At 38.1% G+C, this 17,978-nt stretch overlaps 1 protein-coding gene across 7 annotated transcripts in view; it reads right to left on the minus strand.

The window, feature by feature from the left end:
* Positions 1–6,072: 6,072 nt before the first annotated feature.
* The window catches only part of CCDC141 (coiled-coil domain containing 141), a 144,427-nt gene continuing 132,521 nt past the window's right edge, over positions 6,073–17,978 (minus strand). For 6 of the 7 annotated variants that reach the window (XM_039329172.1, XM_039329170.1, XM_039329169.1 and 3 more), the window contains 3 exons: positions 6,815–6,969; positions 6,600–6,729; positions 6,073–6,517 (listed from right to left, as the gene is read on the minus strand). In XM_039329172.1, coding sequence (XP_039185106.1) covers positions 6,480–6,517; positions 6,600–6,729; positions 6,815–6,969 — 323 coding nt within the window. In that variant the 3' untranslated portion in view covers positions 6,073–6,479. Of the gene's footprint in view, positions 6,518–6,599; positions 6,730–6,814; positions 6,970–8,575; positions 8,693–17,978 lie in introns of those variants that run through there. The other variant, XM_039329173.1, reaches the window with a different exon arrangement.

The raw sequence follows: 17,978 nt of genomic DNA on the forward strand, positions 1-17,978 counted from the left end.
TACAATCCAAGAGAGAAGCAACTAGGAATGAAGAACTGAAGAACAGAAGATCCTTTTGTCTCCCCCACCTTTACACTAACCCTACCCCACTAGCCACCCTCATTTTTGCTTGGTCCTACGTTAGCAGTTAAAAACCAAGACCAATTTGGCAACAGCTTCAAGCCACGCCAACTTGGAAATATGGTAGCTACTATAATTAGCTGCTGACCGGGCATCAGACCATGGAGTATGGGTGACAACTGCCAATGACGCAGGACATAGAGAAATGCAGGGGTGTTTGGGGTCAGTTGTAGCACTTTTCTGGAACTCTGTGAATGAGGAAGAGCTGGTTTAGGCTCATTATTCAAAAGTGTATTTTCCACAGTAAAATGATTTTATAATTACTAAGTAAGCCAATCAGATCTGTTCTGATGGAGACCTCTGATCTTCAGACTTTATAAGAACTTCACTGCTTTGACAGCAATGGATAATCGAGACTCACATGAGGGTGAAGTGTTACATGTTACTGTTACTGTTTTGTTTGTTTTTTAACCATTATACAGCAATTTTCCTTCTGGTATTGGTCATCAAAGAAATTTGTATATTTTAGATCAGCTCCATATTGGGCTGAATTTTCATGGTGACTGGGGATGTTGTGATAAATTGGGAAGATTTTGGTCTGCACACAATTTCAATTTCAGATTGCCTTTATGACACATTAAGATTACTTTCTTTTCCCAACAGAGGAAGATCTACTACTGAAGAAGTAATTATCTGCTTATGACCACAATTGAGCCCCAAATGTCTTGCTAAGTGAGACATTTGTTAAGTGAATTTCGCTCCTTTTTGTTAAGTGAATCACTTCAGTTCTTGTTAGTAACAAGGTTGATAAGTCAATCTGCCTTCCCCATTGACTTTGCTTGTCAGAAGGTTGCAAAAGGTGATCACATGATCCCAGGACACTGCAATGGTCTTAAATATGAATCAGTTGCCAAGCATCTGAATTTGGATCACGTGACCATGGGGATGCTGCAACAGTCATGTGAAAAACGGTCATAATTCATTTTTTTCAGTGATATTGTAACTTTGAACAATCACTAAATGAATTCTTGTAAGTTGAGGACTACCTGCATTGTATCACCTTGGGAGGAACAAAATAGAAGCATCTGAGCTGGGATCTTCTTCATGGTTAGAGCAGCCTCTCATTCTATACTGGATATCCTATAAACCCCGAAAGATCAGCTTGGGGGCATAGCATTACAGCTTTGAACTGCTTGAAAAATCAGGTTCCAGTTCTATCTGCTATCGAAATAGAAGAATATGGTAGAATAAATACTAATATTAGGTTGCTTCATACTGAACACTACGTTTGGAGAAAAATATTAATTCTTCCATTCAGAGCCTAAAGACAATACTAGTTCAACATTCGAAACTTGAAAGATACAAATGCTGCAGTATGTTCTACATATTAACCTTCCTATCAAGAGAGAAAAATAGCTTTTTCAATTGATTGCATGCCCTTTCAAATTATATTTGATTTCTTTGTGGATCAGTTTTACTAATCCATGATTTTTTTCCTGTAAAAACTTGTACTTTTATTTTTATGTTTTGAAGCTCACATTTAATTGAGGAAGTAATGTCAGGCCTCAAAGCTACTGCTTCTGTGTATATACATAGTTCTTGATGTACTGCATTCGTAATATATATAAAGAAAAAATCAAACTCACAGCAAGCAAAATAACTATTTATTGACAAATTACATTGTATCTTATGTCTCATTGTATAGTTACACATCATGAAAATATGAGGTTTCCTTTTATGTTTTGTTTTAAGGAGGTAAAGGATAAAAAGATTAAATTATAGATAGATAGATTAAATTATCCATTTTAAGTTTACGTTTCTACAGAAAATACTAAACAAACAAAAAAACCCAAAACAAAATTTTTTAAAAAGGTTATACTGCTCATTTCACCTTTGAAAATCAGCTATGACTGAGAGGCAAAACTCTCTGGATGTACCACATTCACACAACTGTAAACTCTGCAAATGTTTATTCCATCATATGCTAGGGAACAACTGTTTCATCATGAAGTTGAATTAAGTTGCATTCTTCTACAGTATAATATTCACTCATTGATTCACTCATCTAACCTTATGAGAGAAATTCTTCATTAGCCACCCTACTTAGCAGATCTCACTCCTTGCTTTGGGCCGTTTCTGCTGCTCATGGGAGGATGTTGGCAGAAACGGCCCAAAGAGCTGCATGGCGTCCTGCCGCGAGTAGCAGAAATGGCCTGAAGTGCCGTGTGGCTTCTTGCCGCGAGCAGCAGAAATGGAGCAAAGCACCATGCGGCATCCTGCTGGGAGGAGCAGAAATAGTGCAAAGCACAATGCGGCATCTGGCTGCAAGCAGAGGAAATGGCCTGAAGCGCTGTGCAACCTCCTACTGGGAGCGGCGGCACTGGCGTGATGAGCCACACAGTTTGACAAGCATTGGACTGTGGGAGATTCTAGTGGTAAGATAAGTGGGTGTGTGGCACGTGGGGCAGCTTCACCCCCCCTACCATCACCCTAGCAAAAGGGCTTGTTTTTGCAATAGGACTTATATTAGGCCCATCCCCAAAAATCAAGCTAGGGCTTACTTTTTGGCTGGGTCTTACTTTCAGGGAAACATGGTAGAATAGAATAGAATAGAATAGAATAGAATAGAATAGAATAGAATAGAATAGAATAGAATAGAATAGAATAGAATCTGGAAGGGACCTTGGAGGTCTTCTAGTTCAGACCCCCGCTCAAGCAGGTGAACCTATACCATCTCAGACAAGTGACTGTCCAGTCTCTTCTTAAAAACCTCAAGTGATGGAGCACCCACAATTTCTAAAGGCAAGCTGTTCCACTGGTTAATTGTCCTCAATGTTAGGAAGTTTCTCCTTAATTCCAGGTTGCTTCTCTCTTTGATCAGTTTCCAAACATTGTTTCTTGTCCTGCCCTCTGGTGATTTGGAGAATAATTTGACCCCCTCTTCTTTGTGGAAGCCTCTCAAATACTGGAATACTGCTATCATGTCACCCCTATTTCTTCTTTTCTTTAGACTAGCCAAACCCAAGTCCTGCAGCTGTTCTTCATATGTTTTAGTCTCCAAGCCTTGGATCATCTTAGTTGCTCTTCTCTGAACTTTTTCCAAGGTCTCAACATCTTTTTTGTAGCATGGTGACCAAAACTGGTTGCAGTATTCCAGATGTGGTCTCACTAGGGTTTTATAAAGTGGTACTAGAAAGAACTGATGACATCATGATGCATTTTCTTAATTTCCTTTATTGACTTAGATGTTTTGTGGCAACTAAATATTTTTTAGTATAAAAGCTATATTGGGTAAAAAAAATATCCTGGTGATAAGACAAGAGCAATGTCATGAGGACAGGGATTATAGTTTGGATTTATTCTCTGAAGAATAGATCTGAGTTTAATGCCCTGTCGATCTGATCAGGTGAGGTGTTTCTGCACAACTCAATGTGTCTTTCTGTCTGGCTTATGTTAAAGCACAAGCGACTCACAGGATCTTCTTGTATCATTCCCAAGCCTACTCTGCAACTATCCTTGTTGCTCTTATATCACCATAATGATTTTTGGTGATGCTAGAAAAATGCTATAAGTCACTTGTGGGGATCCTATCAAAATTCAGACTATATAAGGAGAAAAGTAAGTTTTCTCTTTTTCAAAGAATAATTTTGTGTAAATCACTTTGTTGTCCAAATATGGTTAAACAGAATGCACAATATTCTGTTTTTGACATGCAATATTAAAAGATAATTTAGCTATAATGCTAAATATCTGCCATTTATTAAAGCAAAAGGAAGCAGATATACATTTCTGTTTTGATTTTTTTGTACAAGAAAGAGGGGGGTGATGATAAAAATGCACACTTGTTTTTTACAAGAAGTTGAACTATAGGATTCTTTAATACATAGCCCACAAACCTTCTCTGAGTGCTTACCAGCCTCCCCTTGAGAAATGGCTACAGTATTTTGTGGGTGTCTATGACCATCATGTGGTTAATTTTGTGAGTGAGACACTTCTCTCTCTTTCATGCTACCTCCCAATCCTTAAATTGAGAATTCAACTTTAAAACTAGAAAGTTGCAGCCCAATATGTCACTCTAGGGGATCCTAACTGTGTCTCGTTTAGACTGTAATAGAGTATTATAGAAATATTTTTGTAGATGCTAAGCACTTTGGAAGACCAATTATAGTATAATATAATATGGTATACTACATACTGTATAATTATTGTATAGTATATAATAATTTATGCTATACTTCTCCAAGATTCTTTTTTTTGCTCCTTATAATAACTCAGGCTTTATCTTCCAATTTCTTCTCTTGATATATCTCTGGGATAATTAAAGTGCAGCTCTCCATTTTCTACAGTCAGAAGAAAGAAGCTCAATTTTCTAATATACGGATCACTGATAGTCACTGCCATCGGCTCTTAATACATTTCCAGGTTCATAAGAGCTCCTTCACAGAATCTGTTTGAATAACAGAGCTGAGGTTCGAGAAAGCATGAAGTCATTTTTTAAAAATATCACCACTAGGCAATTCAGCTTATCCCCATCCTCTTGGACTAAAGAGGAAGCTTTCAGGGGAGATGGTGTGCTTCACAGGCAGTTTCAAGTCCTGACAATTGCATTTTTAGAAACCGAATGCTGATTATCATTTTCTGTACATAGGGAGTATTGAAACCATGTTCATAAATTCACACACAAGATATATACAGTACATGCCATTGTTGCTATTGCATGAATATGAAAATATCACTAATCCCCACTCACCCCACTTCTAAATGCTGGGAGTCATTTGAAAGTCATCTAATTCCCACCAGACTGGCACCACAAATAGTCACAGTTGGTTTCAGTCAAGAATCATACTTCCCCACACTAATTTCTACTTTGAGGCCTTCTGTTCAGCTACGCTCCCCGGACTTGAAATGAGAGAAGCATGAAGTCGCTGGACAACAGAGAAATCTCAGTAGGTAGTGGCAATAGGGGGAACAAAAACATACAGTAGGAAACATGGGGCTAGCTGTTATAAATTACAGAGATAAATCTGATAGATCCTTCTCAACAATGGGTTCACATGACAAAACGCTTCTCCGTCCAATATGTGTACCCAGCATTTTTTTTCTATCTATGCAAAAGTCAAAAATTATTTATTACTGGTCAGTGATCCAGACTAAATAAAGCTTATTGAATAAAACCTACCAAACATTAGAGGGTTGTAAATGATAAAACTTGCACAGCAGAAGCAGGCAGGCATGGGGGGGGGGAGGAAGAAGCCATATGTCCTTCTTCTCCTCAGTGTGTTTTATTTGAATTAGGCAAAAATGGAAGACTCTGGGAGTGGAAAACTTTGTACTAGTATCACCATCTTCCTTCCAGGAGCAGGCAGATAGTTTCACTCCCCTTTTTCCCACTGCCTCTTTTAACTTCTGAAAATCTACTACTGGGGAAAATTTTCCTTCTCCCATTCTATTGTCCTGTTTTGGATTTTTGTCCTTTCCGTGAGCAGAAAGATCCCTTTTCTTTACAAAGTCTGGTCTGACTGCAGACATATTTAAGGACAAAATATTTCAACACATGAAACTTAATCTGGGACATGAGGTGTCACAGACCAAGTATGATTTGTTTCTTCATGACAAAACAGAGAGCTGTAAACCACCTGCTGCAAACTAGTTTTGAAGGGCAACCTTTTTTTAAAAAATAAAAAAATACAATAAAACCCCATAAAGTCCCATATCTTGCCACATTTAAAGTTGTGAGAACTTTGTTTGCCAGAAGGTTCCACACCTTCCTACACACTGCAATATAGGAGCTTCTCTGTGGTCACACAATGTGACTCCGGTGAGTGGACTGACTACAGATTGACTTTTAAAGATCAAAAATTCTTATTTGTCAGAAATTCTGTTCACTAAGTGGCATTAGCCCATCCCCCATGATTGTCCCCTTCTGATATCTGAGATAACCTTAATTATCTCAAAAAAACATCGCCCATCACTTTATTGTGTACAATGTATATGACCACAAAGAGAATTTTCTTATCAGGTATAATCTTTACTTCATAAACTGCAATCACTTAAAGGGTTCCTCTGCCTTCAATTTTGCCTCTTTGGAAGAGGCAGTGTGGTGAGTTTGAAAACCTGCACTGCTTGGGGCCCTTTGCTTCATGGCTAATGTTTGAACATTAGCTGCTTTGTTTATGAAAAAAAGACACACAATGTGAAAAGAAGACAACAGTAAGAAAGCTTTATAAAGAAACCACTTGAGGGGCTGTTCCTGTGCTTCAGAAGGCAAAAGGAACTTAAACTGAAGTTACCTCTTGGAATGTTTTTTTTTTGTTTGTTTGATTTTGACCTCTCAAGCAATATGGATCTTGACCTTGTACCGCTCAGGGTTTGGCGGTCCTCATTTTTTTTCCAGCAAATGGCCTTTCTCTTGATTTGATTTAGTCTTGCATTGGGGACATGTCACTTTTATTTTTCTCTGAAACAAAATGGAAGTGTCAAATAGCAGGGGAACAAGGTCTTCTTCATTTATTATACTAATGTGGTCTAAGTGCAGTTACCTATTACTCTGATGAAGGCTGAGCAGTGCGCCTGCCCTAATTCATTAGTGGCAAGACAGATATATTTTCCAGTATCAGCAACAACTGCATTTCTTTTTACAAGGTAATAGGTGTCCCCTAATTTCTCAATCTGAAAAAAAATGAAATATGAAAAGAGATTACTGCTGAAATGAAAGACATAGGCCACTCTTCCCAAAGGAAACATTTAAACATACATTTATTTCCCTTGCTACCATTCTGGTGCCATCTTTTGTCCAAATGACATTTGGCCTCGGCTCTCCATGTATTGTACAGTGTAGATCTAAATCATCACCTTCTTTCAGAATGCGGTGTCCAAATTTGTTTGTGAAGTTGGGTTGTTTTCCTTGTACTGGCAAAGGAAGAGAGACACAAAGAAAACAAATATATTGTGCTTAAAGTAACAACATTCAGCTAAGGAAATTAAAATAGTTGATAGCTTTTTTTTTTTTTAAGCAAAAGAAGCCATATCGTATTGGCCAAATAAAAACACAACAGAGACACAATTTATAGGAAACTAAGTCGCATGCAACAGATGTGAGGTTAAACTGGATTGCAACATGAACAGGCAGCAAAATGGGACTATTAAAACTGAGGCTGCATCAATAAAAATATAGTTTCCAAGTTACAGGGAGTAATAATTCTATTCTATCCTGCATTGGTCAAACCTTATTTCCAATACTGTATGAAGTTCTGGAAAATATTAGCGTAACTGGAACAGGTGAGGAGAACGGTAACAAAAATGATCAAAGGACTGGAAAGTGGGGCCACGTTCCAAGGCTGAAACAGATCTCTAAGCATAGAGGACTAAGCTGTAAATCCCACTGCTGATTTCTCACCCTGCATTTAGATCTATTTCAGTCTGCCCAAGGCAACATGGGGAATCTGCTGCCGCTTCCAAGCAGCAATGAGAAGAAATGTATTTTATGGGAAGAGATTTGCAAGAGATGCTTGATTACCAAGCTTGGATTTGCTGAGAAATCTCTCCACCCAGATTGACCAAGAAAGACACTTTCTGACTGAGCATAGGATTTCTGCAAATGCTGCAGTTACAGTGCAGGGATGCCCATAGTAACCTGATCACTTTATGCTCCTGAAGCATGAAGTTTACATTTCAAATGTAAATTTAGACTTGCGTAATTTAAAAAAAAATGATTGTCTAAAAAGACTCTGAAATACTCATAATGAAGGAATGGTTAGTGAAGATGACCAAATTTGCAGAGATGGAAAAACTGACTTGTTTGATTATGGCAAAGACAATAAGTACATTTGTTAGTGACTGGAAACCCTGTATAGATCTTTTGCTGAAAACAGAAAAAAAAATGTAATTTGGAGTCTTTCATAAGCTGCAGCAAGGATTTTAGAAGTAGTAGAAAAGTGTGGGATCTGTAGGTATCATATTCATATCAACAGTTCACCTGAAAAGCTATGCTCACCTGCTAGGAACACTATTAAGGCCTCAATCACTTTCTGACGTTGTTTTGCAGATGAACTAAACATTACAGAGCTATAGATCATATAAAGTACTTGATCCCACTGGGGCAAACCGGGTTGTAATTCAGCCTTATGCAGCAAAGCTGACAGTGACTCTAGACCAGTGTTTTCAAACTTGGCAATTTAAAGATGTGTAGCCTTCAACTCTCTGAATTCTGGCTGGGTACTTCTGGGAGTTAAGACCCACATATCGTAAAATTGCCAAGTTTGAAAAACACTGATTGAAAATTATATTTATCCGTAAACCTGTATAAAAATGTTTCCATGAGAAAAATCTTCCAGTTTGCATTGTGGCACAAATTATTGAAAGCAAATTAGGCTTTCCATACCTGTACTGCAAAAATTCAGATGAGAGTTAGATAACAGCAAAGGCAAGCATAAGCTTCAACTAGCCATCAGTTGAAATTTGGCACATCCAGACTTCAACTAAATTGGCATGAAATAAGTATAGAAACTTGTGTTACCTGGATTTTTGCTGTGGGAAGTCTAGGTAAATAAATAACAGAGTTAGTGCACAGTTCTTTGGTGTGCTATTGTTGTAGCAATGATTCGAAGGATCTCAGAAAGTACAGCCCAATTAACTGCAAAACATGAAACAATGTTAGCTTTATGGGACTATAAAATGTTGCCCCCTAAAAATCCTGAATTGGAGATAGAATGATGGCAGTTTAAGTAGGAAAACTTCCAAAGGGGGGAATAATGTGGTATAATAAACAATCACTAGAATAACGATGTGTCTGCATAATTACTGAAATAATGCTGTGTTAGTAGTATGTGACTAACCTAATGCGCATTGCACTTGGATACAATGTATGTAGCAAACTCTCTCCATTGTATACCCGTGAGAAACTAACCTAATGTATTACAATGTGTATTACAATGTGTATTCCTTTGTTCCTGAGAAAGGGAAAGTATAAAACTGAAGTCTGAACCCACCCTCGGGGTTCAAATTGCTGGTTGCTACTGCTTCTGAACCTGCGCAATAAATCTCTCTGCTAAAACCCTCTGGAATTCGTAAGAGTCCTTTCGCTTTCCACAAGACTATTGTCAGTGATACTAGCATTTCTGAAGAAAGGGGTTCATTAAACATCATGATGAGGTAACAATAGTGGTTATAGACTGCTGCAATTACACAAAATTAAGGATTCTGTGTTATAAATAACAAAAAAGGAAGCTAATATACAATGCTTAACAAGTTACAATCTTTTCTACTTTAGCAATCCCATTTTCACAAAAATAAATCAGGTGTGGTTAGGCAACACAACTTAAAGATAAAGCCATTTTTAGTCCTGAATTAAGTGATTGTATGAAGATTTGAGGAAATGTAATTCTCCTGACAGATTCCTCCACAAATAGATTTTTTACGAACAAAGGGGAAAGGGGTCAACTATCACTAGTACTATTTCCCTGCTAATTTGAAAAAAAAAATAAAGAACTTTAACCAAATTAAGAGTTTGTATTATCTCCTTCCTGAGGTACCATATCATTATCAACAGTGGTACTGGAGAAAATCAAGAGCCCTTGCTTTCTTGATTTATGGCACTTAGATTTTCTGTTTAGTTCCTTAGTTGTGCATTTGCGCTGTATCAGACAGTGGGTAATATTTTGATAACTGAAGAAGTCAAATAACCAAGGGCAAAGAGGAAGCCTCAGAGATAGGTTGCAGGAACTGCAAAGAGATTAAGAGCAAAGCTTTGCAAGAAATTTGAAATCATGGAATTGAGAGAGGAAAGCTTCTTACATTCTCTAAAAGAAATGATTGGCATACAATACTACCCATCTCTGTGTTATAAATGCAAAAATATTGTTCAAATGACATTTTCCTCAGCATAGGCTTCTTCTTTAGGTGGAGGTTTATGGGGGGTAAACAATTTTCTTATAATACTTTATTTTTCTTTTTAGTTGGCAGATATGAAATTGCATAGAAATAGATGTTCTCTTAATAAACATCTAACAGAAATTATTGTAAAATAGGCACTTTGTCATGGAAACAATACAATTGAAGCAGCTCCACAGTTTACACATCTGTGTAGAGTGAGATATTTTCTTATGATTTCTATTTCAGACTCTATTTACCCATGAGGACTTTTCATTTAAGATTAACAAACAGTAAATAAGTCTTTGCAGTAAAGTCTGTTCACATAAAATCAGAAAGAATCTTTTTAGGCATGTGTTAATCCTAGTATGAATTTCACATAGGTTTTTGTACCCCCACTAAAATATTTGCGAATGTTAGCATAATCTACAGAAGTAATCCTATATTCTTTTGAACACTTCCAAGAATACAATGGAAAGGCAAGAAAAACAAGCAGATGGATCAACAAATAAATCATCCCAGAGTTTTCACTTGAGTCACAAATAACCAGCATTCAGAGAATAACAGAGTTGGAAGGAATCTTGGAGGTTTTCTAGTCTAACCTCCCACTCAAAGCAGAAGATCCTAAACCATTTCAGACAAGTGGTTGTCCAATCTCTTGAAAAATCTCCAGAGATGGAGCATCCACAACTTCTGAAGGCAAGCTGTTCCACTGGTTAATTGTTCTAACAAGAAATTTCTCCTTATTTCTAGGTTGGTTCTCTCCTTGATTAGTTTCCATCCATTGCTCCTTGTTCTGCCTTCAGGTGCTTTGGAGAATAACTAAACCCCCTCTTCTTTGTGGCAGCCCCTTAGTTATTGGAACATTGCTGTCATGTCACTCCTAATCCTTCTTTTCATTCAAATTACCTAATTCTGGCAACCGTTCTTCATATGTGTTAGCCACCAGTCCCCTAATCATCTTTGTTGCTCTTCTCTGCACTCTTTCTAGAGTTTCAACATCCTATTTATATCGTGGCAACCAAAGCTGGATATAATATTCCAAGTGTGGTATTACTGTCTCAATTATTATACAGACACATAATACAAAGACTTAGCTATTGGGAAAAGACTCTAATGCTAGAAAAGGGGAAATGAAAGAGAAGAAAAGGATAATCAGAAGCAAGACGGAAAAACTTACATTGCAATGAGTTCACCTTTGGAAGAGTTGAAAGAATAAGTTAGGGATAGATCATCATAGAGAAAATAGGAGTCGTTCTGTGTCTGAGATGGGTTGTCTCTACATTTGATATATATTATAAATAGATAAATGGATGGATAGATAGATAGATAGATAGATAGATAGATAGATAGATAGATAGATAATCTACTTATGTGCTCTTAAGTCGACACTAACTTGATGGTACATAATCAATCATATATTAGTACGCAGTCGAGGCCTACATCGGGATAGGTTGAGCCTCCTTTCACTTTAAGTAAAAATATTGCAAAATGATTTATCTTTGTTTAAAAAGATTGGCATGATAAATATTTTCAAGGTATGGCAGAACTGTCATCAAATGACTGTAGGAAAATTAATCAGCCTGGACTTAAGGGACCCATTTTAATTTCATTCCTCCATTACTTGGAATTTAAGATTGAGGTCTATTTCCTGTATAGGTCTCTCTTCTCATTATTTTATTTTATTTCTAATTCCTCAAGTTATTACATATGTGTTAGCTTTGTTGATGAAGACACAAAATATCAGATTGTGATTTATTTCAATCCATTTTCCTCCTGTGAGATTCCAAAACCCCAAAATGAATATTATTAAATGTAGAATTGCTTTCTCATCATCTTAAATTTATCTACCTTTGAAACATTGAGTAACTAATATTTTGACAAGTACAATTTATGAAAGATTAACCAACTAATATTGCAATTTATATCGCATGGTTTAAGGTGAAAATCATTTACCTTTCCAAGACGTCCACACAGAAAGATATAAACAAAACATTCTCAAACTAATTCAGTAAGTTAACTCTCTGGCTTGTGACTGTACGGTTATTTTGGAGAAAAATGAAAGCTATTCAGTTTGATAGTTCTTTTTTCTGACTTGAAAATTAGGGTCATTTGAACAAGAAAATTTTTGCTGATTACTGGAAACTGCCTTTGTTTTCTAAACAATAAATTGCATGTACTAGTTGGGCAGATACTTACCTGATGAAAAACATAATTGGGCACTGGGAAAACCAGTCAAAAACATAGGTTTTTTGGATTTTCTTTCTCTGGTACTAAGGTTAGTGCTGGTTAGTGCTTGGATAGACTAATCAGGAAACACCATTCCTGTTAACTAGACTGAAAATAAGGTGTGGGGGGAAATATCTAGCTCAACTAGAGTAAATCTTTATCTTTACTCCTAGCTCCATTTCAGTTGTAGTATCCCAATGTATCAGAGCTCTCTTCCCAGATGAGTTTGCCTTGCTTCATCTTTATTCTAAATATTTTACCCTAATTTTCATTCAGTTAGGCTTCTGGAGTGGCTTACATAAAACCCAAATGAGCAAGAAGGAGTTAAATAAAGAATAAATCAATATAGCAAAGTACACAGCCATAAAATGGAATATTTCGCAAATCAATGCTCAACAAAGATGACAACATGAAAAAGAGGACTGCTGCAGCTGCTGTAATTCCCTTACAGACCCTTGTTAAAAGGGAAGAAACCTTATCCTTTTTGGGAGGAGGAGTCAAATGGTGACATGTTAACAGCTTATCCTATTTGCCATTCAACCATCTTAGTCACAATTCATGGGATTGATAAATACAGGCACAATACAATCCAGAAAAGAAACAGGGTTTCTATTTCAAAAACACTACAACTCAATTTTTAAACAAATTAAATTGTTTAAACAAATTAAAACCTGATTCCAGATTACCTGGAATCATGTGTGCAATCTTTTCTTTCCATTCACACCTGTATTATACAGTATGTTTAACAAAAGACAGACGATAACCAACCTTTTAAAATATATATTTCAGAGAGACCAATGAACCAGAAAAAGATTGTTTTGTTGCATTATCCTACATTGGAATTAAAAAAAAACCCCACTTATTTGTGTCCTGGGACGATTGATCTTGGAAAACAGAGTAGTCCACTTCTCTATAAAACATTATTTATATATTATCCAACATTATTTTTCTAATCTTTAAAATTTGTTGATAAATTTTTGATTTAGTCTGTCTAAAAACCTTTTTCAATGGTTACTGGAATTTCACAAGCTGCTAAAACTTTGTAATTGAACAAAGAATATAATAATTTCCATTTACTTGCCTTTGGTAATTTACATTTCCTTTTCAATTTTGTAATTATGCTCTGCAAATTAAAGTTTTACCCACTACTTTTAAAAGGATTTATCCAAGATAGTCAATTTTTCAAGAGAATTCAAACAAGAATTTTAGTTTCTGACCCAATAATATCCCACTATGTCTAATTACCTTATGTACTGAAATATCATCAAATAGTGTCTTGGCGACGTTTTGACGAAGTCCCATTCGTCATCTTCAGGCTGGTGCTTTCAGCTTCGTGCTTTGAGCAGCAATGTGTGGTCTTAGCTGTTTATTCCTTTTAACTGCCAGTGGGGGTATGAACTGATTGGGTGGGAGCTTGGCTGTGTTAAATTAACCAACCTACTCCAAGACTCCACATACAAACCCCTAAATACAGATCCCACCACCTACCTGGAAAAAACCACCAGATCCAAAATAAAAGCCTCCCCCATTAGCGAAGAGATCCAGCAAAGAATCATTCCCAGAGAGAAATCATCCAGATGCCCCAAACTCTATGGTCTCCCCAAGATACACAAAGAAGGAACCCCACTCAGACCTATAGTCAGCTCCATAGGCTCACCTCTACAAAACCTAGCCAAATTTCTCGCCAAACAACTACAGCTCTATGCAGAATCCATCACCTCACACGTAAAAAACTCATTCCAGTTTATAGAGATCATAAAGAAACAAACTTACAGCCCAGCGACCTACTAGTGAGCTTCGATGTCATATCCCTCTTCACCCAAGTGCCTATCAAAGAAGCCTTGACAGCTATTCAAAACAAATACAACCCCCCCAAACACATCTTAGATCTGACCAACCACTGCCTATCCAACACATACTTCATCTATAATGGACAAAAATACAAACAAACAGAAGGAGCACCCATGGGATCACCCCTCTCACCTGTCATTGCCAACCTTTACATGGAACACTTTGAAACCCAAGCTCTAGAAAATCGGATCACAAACCCAAACTCTGGCTCAGATACGTAGACGACACCTTCATAATCTGGCCACATGGGAAAGAAAAACTGGACAACTTCCTCACACACCTCAACAGCCTACACCCCAAAATACAGTTCACCATGGAAACAGAAACTAACAACCAACTTCCCTTCCTGGATGTCTTAGTCTACAAGAAATCCAATGGCTCCCTAGGACACACCATCTACCAGAAGAAAACACACACAAACCGCTATCTGCACGCTCTCTCACACCACCACCCAGCACAGATCAACTCTGTAGCCAAGACACTCATCTCCAGAACAAAACGCTTAGCTGACGAACAACACCTAAAACCCGAACTACACACTCTCACCAATGTACTAACATCCAATGGATTCCATAGAAATAAGATTACAAACCTAATCCAAAAAGAAACCCCCACTAAAATCCAAGACAAAGAACAAGAAAACGGCAAAGCCCTCCTCCCATACATAAAAGGCACCACAGACAGAATCAGTAAGATCCTCCATAAACACAACATCAAAACAGCATTCTGCACAAACAGAAAAATATCCACCATCCTTAGAAACCCCAAAGATAAAATTGAATTAGAAAATCAAGGAGTATACGAAATCCCATGCACCACTTGTCCCACCACATACATTGGACAAACCAACAGAAGAATAAGTGCACGCATTGAAGAACATAAGAACTCAGTCAAAAAAGAGGAACCAACATCTTCCCTGGTCCAACACCTTAAAGCCACAGGACATGAAATTGACTTTAAAAATACCAGAACCATTGCCAAAAGTGAACATTTTAATAACAGAATAATCAGAGAAGCCATCGAGATAGAAAAACGCCCACACAGCATGAACAAGCGAGATGATACCTCCCGCCTACCAGCCATTTGGAAACCCGCCCTTATTGACAAACGACTCCCTAACACAACAAATGATACCAGACCCACACTCACAAAAACCACACAGGATGTCACCACCACACATCCACGCAAAAAACAAACCCAAAGCCACACCGATGACGAGGCACGACCACAAACCAGAAGCCAGACCACAGCTGCATCATTAGCCACTTTAAACCCCTCCAATCCATACATGAAGCAAACTGACACCCTCCATGAAGAGGAGGCACGACCACAAACGCGAAGCCAAAAAATAGCAAGGCAGCCCAAAATCTTAAACCCCTCTGCAACTCAGACTAACCTGAGCACAACCAAACAGAACACTCCCCCAGCCAATCAGAGCACAGCCAAGCCCCTAACCATTCAGAACACACCTCCACCCAATCAGAACACAGCCAAGCTCCCACCAAATCAGTTCATACCCCCACCGGCAGTTAAAAGGAATAAACACTAAGACCACACATTGCTGCTCAAAGCACGAAGCTGAAAGCACCAGCCTGAAGATGACGAATGGGACTTCGTCGAAACGTCGCCAACACACTTCCAATTTTACGTGGGAGAAAACCCAAATTGGTAAAAATGCAACTCCCGGGCATAATTATGAATAAAAGAATAAAACGCGATCACCGGGAGGGTAAGAATACTTTACTAAAAATATACTTATACTAAAAAGTTGCCAAGCTTTCACTGGGGGAACTCCTCAGCATCATCAGGGCTAAAAGGCCATTACAATAAAGGTGGTTTAAGTAGGTTCAAGTAACGTTTGCGCACGGCTCCTAGACCGTGTTACTGGCCCTGATTGGCCAGCTGATAATCAAGATGTGTCTATAACGTTATGTTCTTTTCTCCGGATGCCCTTCCCTATCCCTCCACTATTGGTCTTTGGAGGCGTTTGTAACCTTGCATCCCCTCCTCTTCTGATAATACCAATGCCTGCTGTATCGAGGGGAGGGTTCGATCTGATGTTTTCTTGTGTCTTATAATGGGAATAGGGTTCCACTAACTTTGAGTTAATATCCCTTCCCAATTGTATACCTCTCTCCTCCTTTGTTGCGTCCACAGCTCTTATTTGAGTATGGTATGCCTCAGCAATCATGTCTTTATTCCCCACCCCAGTCTTTCTTACATCCGTTCCCTCCTGTTGTTTGGCACTCAAACCGCTCTCATTACTCCTCCCCTTACTGATCGAGTGGGTTGTCATTCTATGCTTTCTCTCCCCTCTCCATGTGAGACGCTCCTCTTCGTTGCTATGGGCAATCACACACTCCAAGATTTTAGCGTTAAGTCTTTTAGGTGTTCCGGCTCCACTGATATCACTTCCTCCCTCCTGGGGGGGTTGGTGTGAGCCTCACATGGGGTTGTTCGGCGGTGCGTGGATCGTCCGTATCGGGCTCCCCCTCCCTTTCTTTCTCCGTGCGCGGGGAGTCCGTAGCCTCTATTCCAGTGTCCACATGTTGGGGTGGGAGACTCTCTTGCCGCACGATCTGGCGCCGGTCATCTGGCAAGGGGGTGTTGGTGGTATAGTTATTTACGTCCATATGTAGGCATTCCTGATGGTAGGGGGGTGCGGCTTCCTGTCCATAATGCCGCAAGTGTTGGTATGATCGCTTGCGATGTAATGAGTGGTAATTTGATTCCCATTTCCGCAGCGCTTGTTGCGCTGGATGCAAGTCAATGTGACGATTAATTGAGCTGTCATTCGAGAACCAGGCCTCTTTCAGTAGCTGGCCTCCCTTCGTGGCATCACTAGCTACGATACAGGTATTAGCAAAGTCAAATTGATGGCCCTCCTGCGCCATATGCATCCAAAGTTGTGAATGCTGCTCGCCCCGTTTTATAGCCAATTGGTGTTCATGGAGACGAGTCTTCAGGCGTTTGGCTGTTTCCCCCACATAGTTGCCTTGGCAATTCTTACAATTGATCTTATAGACAACAGATGATTTCTCCTGTTGTCTATAAGATCAATTGTAAGAATTGCCAAGGCAACTATGTGGGGGAAACAGCCAAACGCCTGAAGACTCGTCTCCATGAACACCAATTGGCTATAAAACGGGGCGAGCAGCATTCACAACTTGGTACACCGCTTAGAGAGTGCTTGCACTTAAAACGGTATATAAGTCTCATAAATAAATAAATAAATAACCAAAGACATATATATATATATATATATATATATATATATATATATATATATATATATATATATAATATACATATACATACAGACATACACACACACACACACATATATATATATATAACCTTTTAAGAGAAATTTTTGATATTTTCCTGTTCCATACAAAATTTATCATTAACATGCCAGCATATTTTCAAAGCACAATTAAAGTATGCAAAACTCTCAAAATGTATATCAGCCTTGAAGCCATGTTTATTTTCACCACATTTATCTTTCTCCATAGACTCTTAGGCATTTTGATCCATCATTTCATGTTCTTTTTTCCTGTACCACTTGAGACATTTGCTTCTACCAAACAGCATATTTCCCCAGGAATAATTATCCCACATATTTAATAAAAACAAACAGTAAACAAATCCTATTTTTACCTACTTCTATAGATAATTTATTATCAATGAGCAGGTGCTTAGACTGATTCTAACATATTGTATATCCAGAATTGTTTACCCAATTGCTATACTACTTCTTAGTACCTAGGTAAAATTCTTTAAGATTTGTTGAAAAGGATTAAAATACTATCTGCATATAACAATTTGTATTCAGTTCCTATGCCTAGAACCACCAGGTCACCTGGCAATTTAAATATGCAAAGGTTCCAACATCAAGTTAAAATTAAGAGAGACAAGAGGCAGTTTTGTTGAGCATCATATCTTTTCTTAATTGTAAGGAAAATCATCCC

The sequence above is a fragment of the Crotalus tigris genome, unplaced genomic scaffold (assembly GCF_016545835.1).
Source record: "Crotalus tigris isolate CLP2741 ecotype Arizona unplaced genomic scaffold, ASM1654583v1 scf7180000024389.207434, whole genome shotgun sequence".
In the NCBI taxonomy this organism is placed as follows: domain Eukaryota; kingdom Metazoa; phylum Chordata; class Lepidosauria; order Squamata; family Viperidae; genus Crotalus; species Crotalus tigris.